Source organism: Coregonus lavaretus, assembly GCF_964263955.1.
Source record: "Coregonus lavaretus genome assembly, chromosome: 3".
Lineage (NCBI taxonomy): Eukaryota > Metazoa > Chordata > Actinopteri > Salmoniformes > Salmonidae > Coregonus > Coregonus lavaretus.
The window spans coordinates 70,085,887-70,106,489 of record NC_139990.1 but is presented as its reverse complement, the minus strand read 5'-3'; the positions used below and the strand labels follow the sequence as shown (position 1 = coordinate 70,106,489).

The 20,603-nt window shown below is 47.0% G+C and overlaps 1 protein-coding gene across 1 annotated transcript in view; it reads right to left on the bottom strand.

The window, feature by feature from the left end:
• Positions 1 to 20,603, bottom strand: part of LOC311118197 (zinc finger protein 407-like) — a gene marked incomplete at its 3' end in the record, with an annotated part of 132,749 nt that extends 112,146 nt beyond the window's left edge. Inside the window, exons 1-3 of the mRNA XM_084157601.1 lie at positions 20,551 to 20,603; positions 14,341 to 17,914; positions 7,570 to 7,684 (exon numbers count right to left, since the gene is read on the bottom strand). Of these exons, the coding sequence (XP_084013727.1) occupies positions 7,570 to 7,684; positions 14,341 to 17,833 (3,608 nt within the window). The 5' untranslated portion in view covers positions 17,834 to 17,914; positions 20,551 to 20,603. The remainder of the gene's footprint in view (positions 1 to 7,569; positions 7,685 to 14,340; positions 17,915 to 20,550) is intronic.

The following is a 20,603-nucleotide window of genomic DNA, read 5'->3' as shown; positions in this document are numbered from 1 at the left end:
TTGCTCATGAAACTATTAGGGCTCTTATTGAATATTTCCTCAATACCAGCATATAGTTCAGTGGAATATAGAATCCAACCCAAACTGACTGAAATATCTGCAAACTGTGTTACATATTGTATACGACTATTATAGATACTGTCCAGTCATGGCTTTAGTATGTGTGTGTGCTCATGTTTGTGTTCCTTCTGCGAAAACATTAATTTTACAAACATCAGCCCAAGGCTACTAAACACATCCAATCCATTATGGTGTGCTTTATCGTGTTATGGCGGGCTAACGGGCTGTAAAGCTGTCCCGGTCATAAAGAGCGATTGCGGCGCACACAAGAAGTCAGAAACAGAACCCTGAGCTCTCCAAGCAAACGCACCCCCTCCTCGTTATCATCCAAACAGCTCTGTCACATACTTAACCTTTCCAGACCAGCCTTTCTGCATTATTTTCCAAATGACCTTTACTTATTTCATTTCCGATAATGCCGTACTAAATATAGTTAAGCGAATCAAAGCAAAACGTGTTTGCTTAGGTCGATAAGGATCGTGCACACTAACTGACATGATAGTGAAGATGGGTACCAAAACAGTCAACATTTCTGATGGGCGGAATGAATTATTTTTCATATACACAGGATAATATGACCTAAACAGCACACAAACAATCCTGAGTTGGGTATAGGCGAGGAGAAAAGTCTATTCAATCAAGATACAAGCTAATTTAGAACTTTTTCTAACGGTTGCAAATGAATTATGCAAACATAACGCGGCTCGTGGTTTCTGGCTTGTTGAGAGTAAATATTAAATGTTTACATCTGTTGTGTGATAACGAATTCAGTATTTTTGCATACCATTTCGCTCCGCATGCACATGGGTGGGTGATCCTTTTCGGTCACATAAACCTATATATTTTACTAAGGCAATGAGCTTTCAAATGTCGTCTCCTCACATAAGTACAGAGCTATAGCCTGGGTGTTGTACTTTCAGACACAATCCAAAGCCTTAACAGTGAGAGAGAGCGCTTCACACCAGGCTTCAAGAGTGGAAATCCGATGAAGTCGCTAATGCACGTGATGATTAAGTGTAACTCAAATACCGTCTGTGTTGTTCACCGACCTGACAGGCCGTAATTTCCTGTATTATATTCGCCGGTTTTAATTGCACGCCACCAACATCCCTCTGACACGTTATGAAGCGATGATGTACAATTATTTCGGGGGCGGCGGAGAGATCAGGGGAGTGACATTATAATCATCCTCATAGGGATCCCTTTCTTCATCTGCAACAACCATTAACATTGAAATGGAGGAGACAAAAACACACATAAAAATAGTCGGAGTTATAACCAGATTATCACGTCAGGGAGGCAGAGGGGTGGTGGTGGTGGTGGTGGGGTGTGGTGGGAGTGGTGGGGGACACACAATGGAGGGGCTGAGTTAAGTGACGGCTTTCTCTGGATAAGCAGAGCACTAAGATGCTCCTCTCCTGTCAAGGCCCGGGCCTCACACACACACGCACACACACACACACACACACACACACACACACACACACACACACACACACACACACACACACACACACACACACACACACACACACACACACACACACACACACACACACACACACACACACACACACACACACACACACACACACACACACACACACACTGGTACAGGCCTGGGCATTAAGGCATATTACAGAGGATGAGCCGGGGAAGGGAGGGGAAGGCGGAACTGAACTGATGGGGCTATTCTGGAACCAGCAGAGACACACTCACAGACGGGGAGACACAAAAGCCTGACACGAGCCAGCCCTATCCTGTTCCATTCGAATCACATGACACCAACATGATATTATGACTAAATATACTCACTCCGGACTCGGCTAGTAAGTCAACGGAGGAAGAGGGTGAAAAAGACCTCTCAGATACCGAAAAGACGGACAACTTTTTTTGATGATGAAGAGGGAAACCGTTAAAGTTTAAACTAGTGCTAGTTGACAGGTAGTTCCAACTATAGTGGCCGTCTGGCCGATATGAAATCATAGAACCAGGTCCAATGGGAGGACCATCCATGATGTTGTTAATACTTCCAACGCCTTGGCCCCCAGATATTAAACCAATGCTTCACAGCGTTTAGACTCCTGATGCATAATTTAACACCTACAAACAGCACAGGCTGTCCACGGCATCTTTAGGGAGGGTGAGGCGAGAGCGGTGGGGCTATGGGGGGAAGTGGTGAGGGTAAGGGATGCTGAAATGCTGAATCTAGGGCCTTTTGGGAGGAGAGAACATGATGGAGGAGAGGAAGGGAGTGCTCATTAAATGGCCTAGGTCCACGGTGGACCGACACACACCACACAAAAGGTGTTTAAAAGGCTTTTTTTCCAATTAAATACAGTATGAGGAATCTTGTCGTACTGTATGTGCTAGGGGGGCAATTTGTGTTTTTCTGCTGTTTTTGCAGGTTGTTGTTATGGCCAGCTTAGGGCTACATCAATCCGTTTGGAGATGTCATTGCCGCAAGATTCAGTCTTTTAATTCTTAGGTCTAAGTCGTTGGGGTGGGGTTCTAAGATGACATATGGAATTGTTTTAAGATGGGCATACCATGGATCATTTAGCTATTTGATTTGGAATTTTAGGACCCCTTTAGGTATCCCCAAAAAATATTTAAAATATTGAATTTGGAATTTACTACTATAGCCCATAGAAATGCATTGAATAACACATTCATAAATAGACAGTAAAAAAATTAATCATAAGGAATAAGGTTTTGAAGAGTCTAGGAGGTTTTAATGATGAACGTGTCACTCTGAAGGACAAGAAAGACACAACAAAAGAGAGAGGAACCGAAACAGAAAAGAAGAGAGAGTAACAGAAAGCTAAAAGAAGGGAGAGAGAGAGAGAGTGTAAAGGCATGGTGTACACACAACACAGCCTAGCTATACTGAACAGCCCTCTCACAGCCTTCTCACAGCCTTCTCACGTTTGATTGGCAGCCGGGTCAGAGGTGCCTATCTGTCCTGGCCTTGATTTGCATTTGTTAATTAAATGCCACAACAATATGATCTTCAACTATCAACAACTTCCCAGAGTCCTCTGCGGAGACGAGCAGCCCTCCGCAAGCTCCCCGTGGCACTCGGTGGACAGCGGAGGTGCACCACGTCCATTTGGGGGCGTCTCAATCGTTAGCGCACAGTGTCAAAGGCGGGTAATATTCTCAGCCACAGAGTTCACCAGGGGGAGCGCCAATCGACAGCGCAGGGAAAAAGACGTGTTTAGATTGAGTTAAACAACGCTGCTGCTCCTCCTCAACATGGTACCAAGAGCAGGAGGAGCTCACTCTGTGATAGTAATGGGAAATGAATGAATAGACTACTGGTTAACGTTCCATTGGCTTGTCTCGCAAAGCAGTGAAGTCATGTAGAACCATAGAAATATAATGACTGATGAATGTTCCAGTCAAATTGCCATGGTCTGAGGGGCTTTGGACATTCCAGTAATTGTATCTCTGTGTGAAAACCATGTCACGGTCGTCGAGGAGTGAAGGAGACCAAGGCGCAGCGTGTGAAACGAACATGGTACTTTATTAAGTTAAAGCACGACAAAACAACAAATCAAAGCGACGAATGTGAAGTCCAATAGTGACAAAGACTAAACAGGAACAATAACCCACAATGCCCACAGGAAAACATGCAGTATAAATATGGCTCCCAATCAGAGATAACGAGCCGACAGCTGACACTCGTTACCTCCGATTGGGAGTCAATGACCAAACCTAGAAATAAACGTGACAGAAATGCAAACCTAGAAAATCACCCAAAACCCAACAAAACACAATACACCCTGGCTCAAATACAAAAATCCCGGAGCCAGAGTGTTACAGTACCCCCCCCTAAAGGTGCGCACTCCGGGCGCACCAGCATACAGTCTCGGGGAGGGTCTGGGTGGGCGTCTGTCCACGGTGGCGGTTCTGGCCCTGGTCGTGGTCCCCACCCCACCTTAGTCACCACCCGCTTCCCTAGCCTCCTCCACATGACCACCCCCCAATTAAACCCCACTGGATTAAGGGGCGGCACCGGACTAAGGGGCAGCACCGGACTAAGGGGCAGCACCGGACTAAGGGACAGTACCGGGATAAGGGGCAGCACCGGGCTAAGGGGCAGCACCGGGCTAAGGGGCAGCACCGGGCTAAGGGACAGTACCTGACTAAGGGGCGGATCCTGGCTGGCTGGCTCTGGCGGATCCTGGCTGGACGGCTCATGGCAGGCTGAAGGATCTGGCTGCTCATGGCTGGCTGACGGATCTGGCTGCTCATGGCTGGCTGACGGATCGGGCTGCTCATGGCTGGCCGACGGATCTGGCTGCTCATGGCTGGCCGACGGATCTGGCTGCTCATGGCTGGCCGACGGATCTGGCTGCTCATGGCTGGCGGAAGGCTCTGGCTGATCCTGTCTGGCGGAAGGCTCTGGCTGATCCTGTCTGGCGGAAGGCTCTAGCGGCTCTGGTCTGGCGGACGGCTCTGATGGCTCATGGCAGACGGGCGGCTTTGCAGGCTTTAGGCAGACGGGCAGTTCAGGCCCCGTTGGGCAGACGGCAGACTCTGGCCGTCTGAGGCGCACCGTAGACTTAGTGCGGGTGGCCGGAACAGGCCGGACCGGGCTGGCGACGCGCACCGTAGTCTTGGTGCGGGTGGCAGGAACAGGCCGGGTCGGGCTGGCGACGCGCACCGTAGTCTTGGTGCGGGTGGCAGGAACAGGCCGGACCGGGCTGGCGACGCGCACCGTAGACTTGGTGCGGGTGGCAGGAACAGGCCGGGTCGGGCTGGCGACGCGCACCGTAGTCTTGGTGCGGGTGGCCGGAACAGACCGGACCGGGCTGGCGACGCGCACCGTAGTCTTGGTGCGGGTGGCAGGAACAGGCCGGGTCGGGCTGGCGACGCGCACCGTAGTCTTGGTGCGGGTGGCCGGAACAGGCCGGGTCGGGCTGGCGACGCGCACCGTAGTCTTGGTGCGGGTGGCAGGAACAGGCCGGACCGGGCTGGCGACGCGCACCGTAGACTTGGTGCGGGTGGCAGGAACAGGCCGGGTCGGGCTGGCGACGCGCACCGTAGTCTTGGTGCGGGTGGCAGGAACAGGCCGGGTCGGGCTGGCGACGCGCACCGTAGTCTTGGTGCGGGTGGCAGGAACAGGCCGGACCGGGCTGGCGACGCACACCGTAGACCTGGTGCGGGTGGCGGGAACAGGCCGGACCGGGCTGTGGAGACGGATAGGAGGCCTGGAGCGAACAGCGGACACCACCCGTCCTGGCTGAATGCCTACCCTCACACACTCTGTGTGAGGCATCAGCACAGGACGTACAGGGCGGTGTACCCCTGGCCTGGTGGCCTCCTGGATACTCCCCCTTTTCTCCTCCGTCAGCCCCGTCGTCCATGCCGTGTGCCCCCCCCTAAAAATTTTCTGGGGTTGACACACGACCCTCCGACGATGGCCCTGCTGCCGCCGTTGCTCCTCTCTCGCCAGGGCCTTGATCCTTCCCCAAGGTCCCTTGCCTCCGAGCATGTCCTCCCAGGACCACGATGTGCCCACCTGGGCCATCGCCAGCCTCTCCATCTCCTTGCCCGGCGCCTCCTCCCATGTCCAGTCTCCTTGCTCCTGGACACGCTGCTTGGTCTTTCTTTGGTGGGTTATTCTGTCACGGTCGTCGAGGAGTGAAGGAGACCAAGGCGCAGCGTGTGAAACGAACATGGTACTTTATTAAGTTAAAGCACGACAAAACAACAAATCAAAGCGACGAATGTGAAGTCCAATAGTGACAAAGACTAAACAGGAACAATAACCCACAATGCCCACAGGAAAACATGCAGTATAAATATGGCTCCCAATCAGAGATAACGAGCCGACAGCTGACACTCGTTACCTCCGATTGGGAGTCAATGACCAAACCTAGAAATAAACGTGACAGAAATGCAAACCTAGAAAATCACCCAAAACCCAACAAAACACAATACACCCTGGCTCAAATACAAAAATCCCGGAGCCAGAGTGTTACAAACCACCACATTTTGCTAAACTGAAATGTTGTAGTTCCAGAAACTTTAGTTGCGTAAACTTAAGTTAACGCTTCAGCTATTGTAATCAAGATGATAAATCGTAATAATGAGAAACAATTTCATTAGATAAAGAGGGTTTTGTTTCGAAAAATATCACCTCACCCAGTGTGTGCAACAGAATACCTAATGGCCAGCTTACATTGTAATCTCGCTTTCTAGGTCAGCCCAAACAGAAAAAGGGAAATTGCATTAACTGAGACATAAACAGCCATTAGCAACAGCTCTGCATTCAGATTAAGGAAGCCAACCACATATATGTAGGCCTATATTATCTAATCTGAATACTTTAGGAAGGCTACTTTGGCCTTAATGAGGGTGTTTCTGGTCTGTGCTTTGTTTGCTGCTCTTTAGTCAAGAGGAAAGTTGCCCCGGTGATCAGTCAGCAGTGAGAGCGCGCACACACACACACACACACACACACACGCACATACACAGGGCCGATTTGTCACAAGTGTCTGGCTCAGGCGGGAGATAGCTCCTCCATCCGCATGATTTGTGAATCCAGAAGCTGTATTTAGTAGACTCATTTAAAGGCAGTCAGGCACATTGGAGAACTGTGTTCTCCCTCTCTGTGTGTGTGTGTGTGTGTGTGTGTGTGTGTGTGTCTGTGTGTGTGTTCTCTTGGTCAAAGCCCTAACACATTTATAGCACATGGGGAAAAGGCTTTAGCTGGAGGGCTTGTGAAACATGAGCCTTTTTCCTCATTAGAGGTAGCTGTGTTTAACTAAATCTGTTTGCCCTTCTGTAAAACGTTTGTGAAAGGCGGCGACAAATGAACACGGTCATTCCACTCGACTGTGGCAGACAAAAAACATAGCGACCAAACGAAATGGAACACATTTAAACAAACAGTTTACACAGAAGCACTGAGGGAGACTAAATAACTACACGTCTTCATCTATGTATCACATAGCCGCAGAGAACATGGTGCAAGCTGAAGATCTTGCTATTTAGTCCATTTCCAAATGACACAGAAACAGTCCTACATGTCCATGTGAACACAGTAAGACGGTAGGAAGATCTAGCATTGGAATGAAACTAACGGAACTGAACTTGGCCTAAATGCAGTGTTTCTGTGGCCGTATGAAAGAGACGCAGAAGTATTTTACGTTGAGTTTATAGGCCTAACCCTACACTGTTGGGTTATAATGTTGACTATGGTGAGATATGACAGATTGTACTGAAACATATCCCAATAACAGAAGAAATAATGGTTTGTAGAGCAAGAGGATATTTTTCTTGTGATATAACCTAATTGGCAAAAATTACTTAAAAACCCAATAAAAAAGACTGTAGCAGCTTAAAAGGAAAACAAGCATTTCTTCTTAAGTTCAGATAGTACCTTGCCATTTCATTCCGTTTCTGACCTTTTTTCTTCCGTTTGGAACATACTGAACACGACCCTGGCATCCCCAGTTAAAAAGGTAGTGACTAGTCACTGACTGTGGTACTCACCCACATATGTGGCACTTGTATTCTCTCATGCCCAGATGTCTCTTCACGTGGTTCCTGGCGTCACCCAGCTGGGCGGTGGCAAAGTTGCAGATTTTGCACTTGAACGGCTTCGATCCTGCAGAACAATAAGTGAGGTCAATTTATCCTACTTTATCTATTGGAAAAAAATACACAAATTATTATAAACAGTATACTAAAAAGAAAGGAGTGGTTCTAGATGTTAGGGTGAAGGTAGAGAAGAGCTATATGACCAGAGGGGAGAACATGGGGGCACATTCTTTAATAACATTCAAACAGAAAGATCTTTGCACAATTGCAGAGATGGTAACACTGAACGATGACGTGGTGAATTCTTGTTGTTAGTCAGGTTGTTGAACTCTGGAATATTCTTAACAACTACTGTATTACTTTACTGCCCAAGATTGACTGTAAAACAACCAGACGCCCTGAGCCCAGGACATTTACATTTTACATTTTAGTCATTTAGCAGACGCTCTTATCCAGAGCGACTTACAGGAGCAATTAGGGTTAAGTGCCTTGCTCAAGGGCACATCGACAGATTTTCCACCTAGTCGGCTCGGGGATTAGAACCAGCGACCTTTCGGTTACTGGCACAACACTCTTAACCACTAAGCTACCTGCCACCCCATCCTGTCATAGCCGGCCGCGACCGGGAGACCCATGGGGCGGCGCACAATTGGCCCAGGGTAGGGGAGGGAATGGCCGGCAGGGATGTAGCTCAGTTGGTAGAGCATGGCTTTGCAACGCCAGGGTTGTGGTTTCGATTCCCACGGGGGTATGATAAATAAAAAAAATAATTTATGCACTAACTGTAAGTCGCTCTGGATAAGAGCGTCTGCTAAAATGACAAAAAATATATATATATATACAGTGGGGGAAAAAAGTATTTAGTCAGCCACCAATTGTGCATGTTCTCCCACTTAAAAAGATGAGAGAGGCCTGTAATTTTCATCATAGGTACATGTCAACTATGACAGACAAATTGAGGAAAAAAATCCAGAGAATCACATTGTAGGATTTTTTATGAATTTATTTGCAAATTATGATGGAAAATAAGTATTTGGTCACCTACAAACAAGCAAGATTTCTGGCTCTCACAGACCTGTAACTTCTTCTTTAAGAGGCTCCTCTGTCCTCCACTCGTTACCTGTATTAATGGCACCTGTTTGAACTTGTTATCAGTATAAAAGACACCTGTCCACAACCTCAAACAGTCACACTCCAAACTCCACTATGGCCAAGACCAAAGAGCTGTCAAAGGACACCAGAAACAAAATTGTAGACCTGCACCAGGCTGGGAAGACTGAATCTGCAATAGGTAAGCAGCTTGGTTTGAAGAAATCAACTGTGGGAGCACTTATTAGGAAATGGAAGACATACAAGACAACTGATAATCTCCCTCGATCTGGGGCTCCACGCAAGATCTCACCCCGTGGGGTCAAAATGATCACAAGAACGGTGAGCAAAAATCCCAGAACCACACGGGGGGACCTAGTGAATGACCTGCAGAGAGCTGGGACCAAAGTAACAAAGCCTACCATCAGTAACACACTTCGCCACCAGGGACTCAAATCCTACAGTGCCAGACGTGTCCCCCTGCTTAAGCCAGTACATGTCCAGGCCCGTCTGAAGTTTGCTAGAGTGCATTTGGATGATCCAGAAGAGGATTGGGAGAATGTCATATGGTCAGATGAAACCAAAATATAACTTTTTGGTAAAAACTCAACTCGTCGTGTTTGGAGGACAAAGAATGCTGAGTTGCATCCAAAGAACACCATACCTACTGTGAAGCATGGGGGTGGAAACATCATGCTTTGGTGCTGTTTTTCTGCAAAGGGACCAGGACGACTGATCCGTGTAAAGGAAAGAATGAATGGGGCCATGTATCATGAGATTTTGAGTGAAAACCTCCTTCCATCAGCAAGGGCATTGAAGATGAAACGTGGCTGGGTCTTTCAGCATGACAATGATCCCAAACACACCGCCCGGGCAACGAAGGAGTGGCTTCGTAAGAAGCATTTCAAGGTCCTGGAGTGGCCTAGCCAGTCTCCAGATCTCAACCCCATAGAAAATCTTTGGAGGGAGTTGAAAGTCTGTGTTGCCCTGCGACAGCCCCAAAACATCACTGCTCTAGAGGAGATCTGCATGGAGGAATGGGCCAAAATACCAGCAACAGTGTGTGAAAACCTTCTGAAGACTTACAGAAAACGTTTGACCTGTGTCATTGCCAACAAAGGGTATATAACAAAGTATTGAGAAACTTGTTATTGACCAAATACTTATTTTCCACCATAATTTGCAAATAAATTCATTAAAAATCCTACAATGTGATTTTCTGGATTTTTTTTCCTCATTTTGTCTGTCATAGTTGACGTGTACCTATGATGACAATTACAGGCCTCTCTCATCTTTTTAAGTGGGAGAACTTGCACAATTGGTGGCTGACTAAATACTTTTTTCCCCCACTGTATATATTAAAAACACAAGCTTGTACAGTGAGTACATGACTTTTCTCTCCTTCAATCTCCTCCTCTCTATCCATCTCTCTCTTACCTACTCTTCCTTCTTTTGCTTCTGGATGCGTAAATTGGAAACCAAAGGTCAGGCAGAATACGTAAATCAATTCTGTGTGCGCTCACTACCCCGTTCCATCATTAAAAGCGCTAATCACTCTGCCTGGCTTTGCAGGGAGGTTTTCTTCTAATTATTCTCATTAATAAATGGGGAGGGTGGGGTGGCGCTGGCGTTTGAGAGAGTGGCACAGTCTCTGCCTGCCATTTGTCATTTAAGAGCAGCAGAGCGAGAGAGAGGGGCGGGGGCTGCTATGGACAGTCAGCACCCATGATGGCTAGACGGGACACCACACCATAGGCTAATAGAACACACTGACTGGGGATGGCCTATTCAATCAAACAAGCGCTGCAGCATGCCGCGGAATAGTACCGTAGCATTGTAAATATGTCCAAAAATAATGGACAGTGCTGTTTCAGTTAGCCTAGTTATAACATTTACGCATAAGTCAATTCATGATTACAACAGTGCTATTTTTCCTAAATGAATTGAACCCAACCATTGTTATTTCTTTGTGTATATAGAATATACACAATATGTGTATGCAACTACAAGTAAGCGACATTCATGTGAATGGTGCCGCATAGATTAGGGCCAGGTCCCATGCAGATAGACTAGAGTAGCAGTTCTCCAGTATGACACACCAATCTGACAGGGAACCTCCTATGATATACTCGCTATGCATTTTTTTTACAAACCGCTCTCCCAGTGAATATCCCAAGACGCATTGCAATATTTATTTCAGGGGCAGCCGCTGATTTGATTAAGCACTTTGTGTAGATTACTAATTTGTTCATACATGGTTCACTTGCCACGAGCTGGAAGTACGACACGTTGAATTTTAAGCTGGTAACGAAGATTGAAAGGCAAGCGCATGCTAACAAGGCCTGCAAACAGGCGAGGGAGGGCCGTTAACACATGAGCGCCGGTGAATCGGGGCCTCTTCATTTAGCCTCGACATACACCCCTATGCTGCACACCCAAAACAAACACACAAAGACACACACAGACACACGGACACGCACACACACGCCAAAGCCGAGGTGAAGCAAGAGACAGGTGCAGAGGGAGAGGATCTGGCCAGATGGCTGTGTGAGTGAGTATGAGACATGGTAGGAGGAGAGAGATGTAGCATCCCTCCCTTCTCACATCTCATCATATTAATACTCCACCACTCCACTTAAACAGCCTCCATGAAACTGAAATTGACCATCAATGCAGTGTCATGTTAAATTAATATTGCCATCCACATAGGGGCAATGTGGCTCCCTCACATCCCAGATGAGACGGGTAATGACTAATTAATTTCCTTGAGAAACCCTCCCGCAATGTTTAACCCTCTCACTCTCTCGCTCTGTCCACCCCTTCCATATCTAAAGCCTTCCTTGTTAGTCTCATTTTCAGAATGTTAAAGGGATACTTTGGGATTTTGCCGATGCCAGCAGATACCCATAGACTTCCAGTCATTGCGTTAACGCTAGTTAGCATTAGCTTGCAAAACTACCTCTAACTTCCTTCATACTGGACACAGATACATAAAAATGGTATCCACAAATTCATCTGACTCTAGGGAAGTAGATAAAGGGCATAGTTGCCAAAATCCCGAAATATCCCGTTAAAAACGGCAAACCCGTTTTAAAACATATTTAAAGGGGCATATTTTTTCCCCAGTGTTGAATATTCAATCAAATATTGTGTGGACATAATATCCATGTCTGTCTACCACCCCAGGATAAACTGTTTTATCAAGAGAGGCCCTCTCAGACATCATACAGCCAGACCAACACATACAAACCAAGCTCCTGTAACTTGTTTCTTTACACCTTCAGAAACTCATTGGGTGGGTTTGTGTGTGTGTGTGTGTGTGTGTGTTAGAGAGAAAGAGTGTGTGTGTGCATGTTTGGCAAGTGTGTGTGGTGCGTATGTGTGTTTGCCCATAACTCCAACCCACCCCAGGCCTGAGAAGGTCAGACAGCTCTCTCAAATGAAAAAGTGACCAATTTAGCTGAAAATGCAAATCCAGCTGCATTCTCATTGGCAAAATGCAAGTCTTTTTTTCAGGGGACAAATTGACAAATATCCGTGCAGCCTCCCACCATCTCCTGATTTCACTGATTAATCAAGTAAATAAAATCTTGGTTTAATTAAAACGATCTGGACGTGCTCCCAGTCCAAACACTGGCAGACCCCACAGTCCTGCTCCACAGCACTGGAAGAAGTGTCCACGATAAATGACCACATACAAAGAGAGAATAACTCAATGTAATGAGGGAACTTAGCAATAATAATAACTAGCATAAGCTGTCAAAATGCTAAGAAATAGGTGCATTCTACAAATAAGAGGCACAACATGAGGAAAAGAAAGGAAAAGCAATCTCATAAATAAAGAGATAATTCAATCGAAAAAGCAACCGAAAAAATAACAACATAACTCAATCGAGACCTCCAAATGTGCCCTTGACTTTGATGAACACATATTTATAAAGTGTCAATGTTTTCATTTGCTTAAGTAACACTTTTCCTCAGCTGGACCCAGAGTAATGGCGTTGTTTACATGGCAACATGAAATACTGTAGTAGGCTCATAAGGGGATATTACAGATTCAACAAATATCACACAAAGGATACATCAAAATGTTGATCATTTGGCCTCATAATCTTTCTCTTATTGATGTTGTCCGTCCTTTCAGACTACTCGACTGTACATCAAACAGAATTGCAATTCAGTCTTACTGTACGGTATACTGTATGTGTGAGTCTCCCCATTCCACGTAACCACAAAGTGTGTTTGTTTTTTTGCCACAGAGACATGAGGGGAATGCCAAAGTAAAGACAGTTGGTTTCTCTGCTTATATGCTTTTATTTTTCTGAACAGATCAATTGTAGGACGTAGCCCAGCAAAACAGACTACACGCTAACCTGAACCAGTTTGCAATAGTGAGACGATGGTGACTCTTCCCCCATTTTAGAAGTTGAGAGGTCATCACAAACAGAAGTAGGCCTAATCATGTAGTCTCAGTGATTGGCGAGGGCACACACTTAGAGAAAGCAGCAGCAGCCTGAGTATCTGAGTATTCTGACCCACATGACCGGACTACCATAGTGCATCGTGGCAGCACTCTCATTGACTCTGCTACTGGCAACCTCTCCGTCAACTCTCCGAGACGGTCCACACATCTTAACACTCCTCGGCCATTAGTCAGTCACTCCACACACACACAGAGAGAGACACAGACACAGACACACAACCTCAGACACACAATACACCCAGACCGACCATAGAGCTCTGTCTGTACTCCAATTAATGTCCCATTTGGGCTGAAAGGGGGACGGACCGGAGGAAGCAGAGAAGGGCATTTATTGATGGCGCCCTCACTTCTCATTCCTACATTAAGTTGATTTTAAAAGCAATTAATACACATGGTCAAGGAAGAGTAATGGAGCGCCCTCTGTTCTTAACCTGCCGGACATTCCCCAGTCATAGACCTGACCAGCCGAACCCTGATTTGCATTATAAATGACAAGATAAATCTTAATGGATTGAGGATAATCAGCTCGCCATGAAGGCTGACACATACACACACAAGTTACACATACAAACACACACGCACACACACAAGGGAAATTAAGGGCTTTGAATACGCCTGCATTGATTATTTTAAATTATTAGCCCACCTCTCTTTGGGTCTCCAATGCTTTTAGCCTAAGCTTGAACACATTTACAGAGACTTATTGACTATAATTACAACTGAGTCTTGGTAATGGACACATCAATTATGAGTCGCACATGTCTTTGACCAGGCGGTGCACAGGGAATCCCAATCCGTGGTCCATTAGCGTCTCTCCTCCTGCAGCTCAATCAGTCTTTACCTTTCCTCCAACGCATGGCCTAAGCTCACACCACTACATGAACCATGTCTTTACATTCTCCTCTGATACCTGGCCTAACCCTGATACCGCTATATATGCTAGACTACAGTGTCTCAAAACCCGATGTCCAACACATGTAATGATTGGTGAATTCTAAGTGGTGTATACACTGTATAATAACACCTATGAATATCAGTGATGCAGCTATCAATGACTTTATAATAACTAATCAAAAAAACGAAGTATGTATCATTAAAAAAAAACAATAGCAGTGAAGGTTTTCAAATAAGTGTTTTGGAAGACAACGTACCTGTGTGTGTGCGGACGTGCGCCAGGAAGGCCATGGAGTTGCTGCTCTTGCACACCTTGCCGCAGTGCTTGCACACGCTGCCCTGGTTCTCCTCGCGCTCGCGGTTGATCTGCTCCGTGTCCTCCAGGACGTACTTGTTGACCTCGCGCAGCAGCTCCTCATGCTTCTCCTTGATGTGCACGAACAGCTCCTGCTCCGTCTCGAACGGGTCCGTGCACTTGACGCACTTGAAGGTGGCGCCGCCCTCCGGAAGCTCCTCGATGCTGGCCTGCTCGTTGCGCAGGTGGGCGGCGCTGGTCAGGTGCTGGTGCAGGTTGCTCTCCGTGTAGAAGGACTTGCCACACAGCATGCAGTGGAAGTGCTTCTCCTTGGTCGGGTGCTTCATGGAGATGTGCACGTTGAGGCCACTCATGCCGTCCGCCACGAAGCCGCAGTCTTCGCAGCGGATACGGGGGTTGGGAGTTAACCCCTTGGACAGACCTGAGGCCCCTACAGGTTTGGTTCTTTTGATCTTCAGAAAACTGCCCGCCCCGGCCAGGCCACTTCCAGCCGGGCCAGAGTGGCCCTCAACAGAGTGAGCCATGCGTTCTTCATGCAGAGCCAGCTCGGCTTCAGTCAAGGACTTGAGAGGTACGATGCAAGCGTCGAACGGCAGCGCCCTGGTGAGCTGTTTCTCTGCGGAAGAGATGTCGGGTTTCTCATCAGCCATCTCAACATCGTCGTCTGAACAGACTAGCTCTGGCTCCGCATCGGGCTCGGCCCCTTCCTTCTGGCCTTCCTCAGGCGGTGTTATGGTGATGTCTGCTGGTGCATCCTGAGGCTCAATCGTACATGGAGCTTCGTTGCTGGTTTGTTCCGAGCCACCATCGGATGCCTCACCAGCCACCTGGATCTCCATGTTTTCCTCAACAACAGTGCCACTAACTTCCACTACTGGGGCTGCATGCTCGTTGCTCAAAACGTCAGAAGTCTGTGTGGGGTTAGTGGTAATATGCTCTGTGTCTGTGGGCTGGTCTGTAGCTGTGTCTGTGGGTTGCTCTGTATCGGTGATAGGGGGCTGGTCCTTGTCTGTGTTGTTGGGCTGGTCTGTGTCTGGGGGTTGGTCTGTATCTGTGTCTGTGGGTTGCTCTGTATCGGTGATAGGGGGCTGGTCTGTGTCTGTGTTGTTGGGCTGGTCTGTGTCTGTGGGTTGCTCTGTATCGATGATAGGGGGCTGGTCTGTGTTGTTGGGCTGGTCTGTGTCTGTGGGTTGGTCTGTATCTGTGTCTGTGGGTTGGTCTGTGTCTATAATGTTAGGCTGGTCTGTAGTTGTGTCTGTGGGCTGGTCTGTGTTAGTGGGCTGCTCTATGTCTGTGTCAGGGGACACTGAGGGGGAGGGATCCTCAGTGTGAGAATTGTTGTCAGCATCAGGGTCATCTCTGCTCCCCAGCTCCATGGCCTCCTCCTCCGGCTGTACCAGGTCTTTTATCACAACGGTTTCCAGGTTCTCTAGGTAGACCTCACTCTTCTGCTTATGCTTGTCCGTGGAGGCGTGGCGAGACATCTCTCGACGCGTGACCGCGTAGTAGCTACACGCCAGGCACACAAACTCAAAGTCCCGGGTGTGTCTCCTCTTCACGTGGAGGTCAAGGGAGGGAATCGAATGAGCTACGAAGTTGCAATGGCTGCAGGAGTTGACCAAGTCGTACTTGCTCTTTTTCGGGCTGCTCACTTGTGCTTTGTCGTCGTCCTGCTCCCCTGCTTCGTCAGTGGCCCCCTCCTCTCCTTTGGACCCTGCTCTGACTGCACTGTTGTGATGTATGGCCTCACCCTCGCTGGCCTGAGAGCCTGACTCTGTACTCACAACCTGCACTGATGTATCCAGGTCCACTTGGCCATCACTGCTAGCGTCCTCCATGCGTTTAAGGTGCTTCTTTGTGATACAGTGTCGGTCCATGTCACCTTTCGTCACACAGTTGTAAGAACAAAGCCTGCAGGTGTAGCTGTACTGCCGGCTGTGCTTACGGCGAATATGGACGTTTAGATTGGTACTATTGGAAGCGAGAAGGCCACAGTATTCACATGTAGTTGCAGCAGGCCCCTTTGGCCTGCCTCTCCTCCTCTTGGGAGGGCTTCTCTCGTCCATGTGCTCCTCCATGTTCTCCAACACAGCTTTCGCAGCCTCAACAGCTTCCTCATTAACATCAGGGTGCAGCTCTCCATCATGTCCAATGACCCCTACTGCCACGTCATCTGTCAGCATGTCGTCACTGACCGAATCTACGCTCACCTTCTCAACGCACTCCTCAAAGGAGGACCCTGTGTTTTTCTCCTCAGCCACATGCTGGTGGCTCTCCGAGGACACATGTGTGTCCATCCACTCAGATGTAGCGGTGTAGTAGTGGCAGATATTACAGAGGAAGCGATGCTCGCCATGGTGCTTTAGCCGAGCGTGGCTCTCCAGCAAAGCCGAGTTACTGACCCTGAATTCGCAGCTCCCGCACTGCAGCTGGAACCTGGCACCGAGCGCACGCTTGGACGCCCGGGTCTGAGTCGTCCTGGAGGCAAAGATTTGAACCTGTTCGGCTGTCTTCTTGTCCATGGGTGACGAGAGGCCAGAGGATTCCCTGCTTTCCGCAACTCGTTTGTTGTGCTTGTTACTAAGACAGTGCTTTTCGTAGTCGCACTTTGCCACACAGGCGTACAAGCAGAATTCACAGAAGTAATTCATCTCTTTGGTGTGGCGTCTCTTGATGTGTGTATCTAGGCTGGGCTTGTCCCTAAACTCGTGACCACAGTAGCTGCAAGCATGTATAGTCTTGGGCTTGGGGCCCCATTTACCTACTATCTTCTTACCGGGGGTCTCTTCTTGCTCCTCCTCTGCTATCTCCTCTGTAGCTATTGTAGTCACCTTCCTATCAAAAATATCTATCCCTGTCCCTTGTTTCTCAGCAATTTCCTCTTTGGCTATTATTGTAGTCACCTCCCCCTCAGAACCCCCTGCCTCTGTGCCCTGGCTCTGACTCTCTGTGGCATCCTGCTGTCTCTCACTGCTGCTCACTTTCTCCTCAGTGTCTCCACCTGTCTTGTAATTTGAACTCTGTGCTGTTGCTCTGGTTGTGGAGCCATCTATTTCAACAAGTACCTCAGCTGAGCTCACACCCCTGGTCTTTCCTCTACCGGTGTGCTTCCTCTTGGAGTGAATCTTCAAGGCAGTTGGAGTTTTGGCCACAAAGCCACAGATGGGACAGGTACAGCCATAACCTGTCTCCGGGGTAACGTTCACCTCAGCCCGAGGGGGCTGGTCTGACTCCTTCCCATCAGCCACCTCACCGCCGGTATCCTCCTCAATCTCTCCTGTGCTTTCAGCTGTGACATCATCAGGCCTGGGCCTCTTCGCTGGGGAAGGAATTCCTCCACTCTCCATTTCCTCTGTGGAGACACTTCCTGTGTCCCCATGATGAGGCACCTTGTCCTCATTAATCTCCTTCCCTGACCTTAATTCTCTGTCCATGTTAGACACCTCCTGGTGCCTTTACATGAGAAGAGGAAATTGGACTCTGTTCCAGCAATCAATTAAGTTATGATCCTGTTCCTGTAAAAGAACATTTAAGATGGGCAATCCTCATATAATTGACTGTGAAATTAGCTGAACAAAATAAATATAACAATACTGTGTTTCATTTAACAAAACTGTGTGTCAAATTGTATAGAAGGAGTAGGCTATTCAGAGATCATTCTGCATGTTCAAAAATGAAGTAGGCCAAATGTAGCTATCGGTCGCCATCTAGTGCTTTTAGAATGAAACTGTTCAATGATAAGGTGGTTGATGTTGGAAATTAGCATGTGATCAAATGACTATCTCTAGATAAAAATAAGCTAAAAAAACGGGGAAAGGCAGTGAGTGGTCAGTAGCATAGATTGAAGTAGGTTACAAGGGCCTAGATTATATTTACCTCTCCCCTTTAAATCTATTTAACTTCAAAGATACCTCATTTATTAACATTATACAATAGACTTTGTACATCTGATGGTTGACAGTCTCCGAACAAGAACTCAGCCGGCTTAGATATTTCACTCTCCCTTCTTGTGACCTATCTACTGTAGTCTACATCTAGGCACCATCTCTCTGGATGGGGTCCCAATCGCTTGGGAGACTTTTGGCCAAAATGTCATTGCTATGCAATATTTGTTTCAGCCTGATGCCAAAAATATGATTCCCAATTACATGGGACATGGCCCCACCTTGACATTACAAAAACTCATTTTTGTTCCCCATCAAATTTTATGACTACTCTCCTCAAACTTTTAGATACTACGTCAAATGAATTATATGCGTGGTCAAGTTTGCTTTAAAAGTAGGCAATGATTTATAAATGTCTCAATTAACTCAACCTGACCTGAACCTTTTCCCACCTGTTCCAGTACCCAGTCTAGCCACCCTCTCACATGCCTTGCCAAGACATGTCTTCAAAGTATTGATTTATCTCACAATAGTGTCAAATTGATGAGAGATTACATGCTAAAAAATATCAATGCAACATGCAACAATTTCAAAGATTTTGCTGAGTTACAGTTCATATAAGGAAATAAATAAATTAGGCCCTAATCTATGGATTTCACATGACTGGCCAGGGGCGCAGCCATGGGTGGCCATGGGAGGGCATAGGCCCACCCACTTGGGAGCCAGGCCAACCCACTGGGGAGCCAGGCCCAGCCAATCAGAATGAGTTTTTCCCCACAAAAGGGCTATATTACAGACAGAACTACTCCTCTGCACCCGCCTGCGAAGAAACCGGATGTGGAGGTCCTCTGCTGGCGTGGTTACACATGGTCTGCGGTTGTGAGGCCAGTTGGACGTACTAACAAATTCTCTAAAATGATGTTGGAGGTGGCTTATGGTAGAGAAATTAACATTTAATTATCTGGGAACAGCTCTGGTGGACATTCCTGCAGTCAGCATACCAATTGCACACTCTGTGGCATTGTGTTGTGTGATAAAACTGCTTGTTTTAGTGACCCTTTACTGTCCCCAGCACACGGTGCACCTGTTTAATGATCATGCTGTTTAATCAGCTTCTTGATATGTCACACCTGTCAGGTGGATGGATTATCTTGACAAAGGATAAAATGCTCACTAACAGGGATGTAAACAAATGTGTACACAAATTTTGAGAGAAAAGCTTTTTGTGCGTATGGAAAGTTTCTGGCCTCTTATTTCAGCTCATGAAACATGGGACCAGCACTTTACATGTTGCATTAATTTTTTTGATCAGTGTAATTAAAGACTTCAAGGAGATCAGGTGGTTACTGGAGTGAGAAAATACAGTATGTAATGAAAGTAGAATAATTAATAAGGGCATGAAAGGCACTTTGCATGTTTTCAGTCAGTCAGGGAGTGAGTACAATTATCTAACGAACTGTGTTTATCACTTGACAGCCAACCAGGTACATTTCACATATTATTGCACGAATTCAAACTGTATTTTCCTGCTGAAGACAGCCTGTCTCCACATTGCCCTGGACAGAGCGGAGTGTTAAGCAGAGGTAGGCAAGTAGCTCCTTATCTAACTAGCTTAGCATTAGCTAGCGTTAGCCACTTAAAGGAACGCGGGTCTAACTAGCTAGCTAGCTAGTTAGCATAGTTGTTCTGGTCCGGTGGTTATGCATGTACGAGATAGTTAAGGCTAGTGGCTACCAATGCCAGAGCGCTGCCAAAAGGAGCTAACCTAAGCTTTGGTACGGCGCGCGGCAAAACTTCTCAATTTATGGGTCATCATTCCAATCGTATTTCTTCTAATTTGAGAAGAAGGGTATCGAGCAATATTCGACTTTTGGGAAATTAGCGTCAAAGTCGGTTTAGATGTACCTATTTCATTCAGACTCGTTCCTATTTGTGGCAACTATCATTTCGATTCGATATGTTCAAAATATTCATGAAAATACAGAAGAGCCAGTAATTTGAGTTACGTGAAGCCAATCCTATCAGATAACAGTATTTTCACTGTCGTCCAATGAGAGCGGCACAGAAGTGGGACTTGTTTGTTCCTATGCTCTGAAAACGACGGCAGCACAGAGGCCCAAAAAGGAAGCTAATGTCGACCTTTGAAATACTGGTGTTTATAAGCTAAACAGTTGCTGTACATAAATTGTAAACATCCATAATGCTTTAGGAATTACAGACCCGTATTTAAGTAATCGATATGATGGTAGTTTTAACAGCTTACCTACAATTTCCCCAGTATTCTCAATGTCCGCGCTTTTCCCCCTTGGTCACAAGTGGC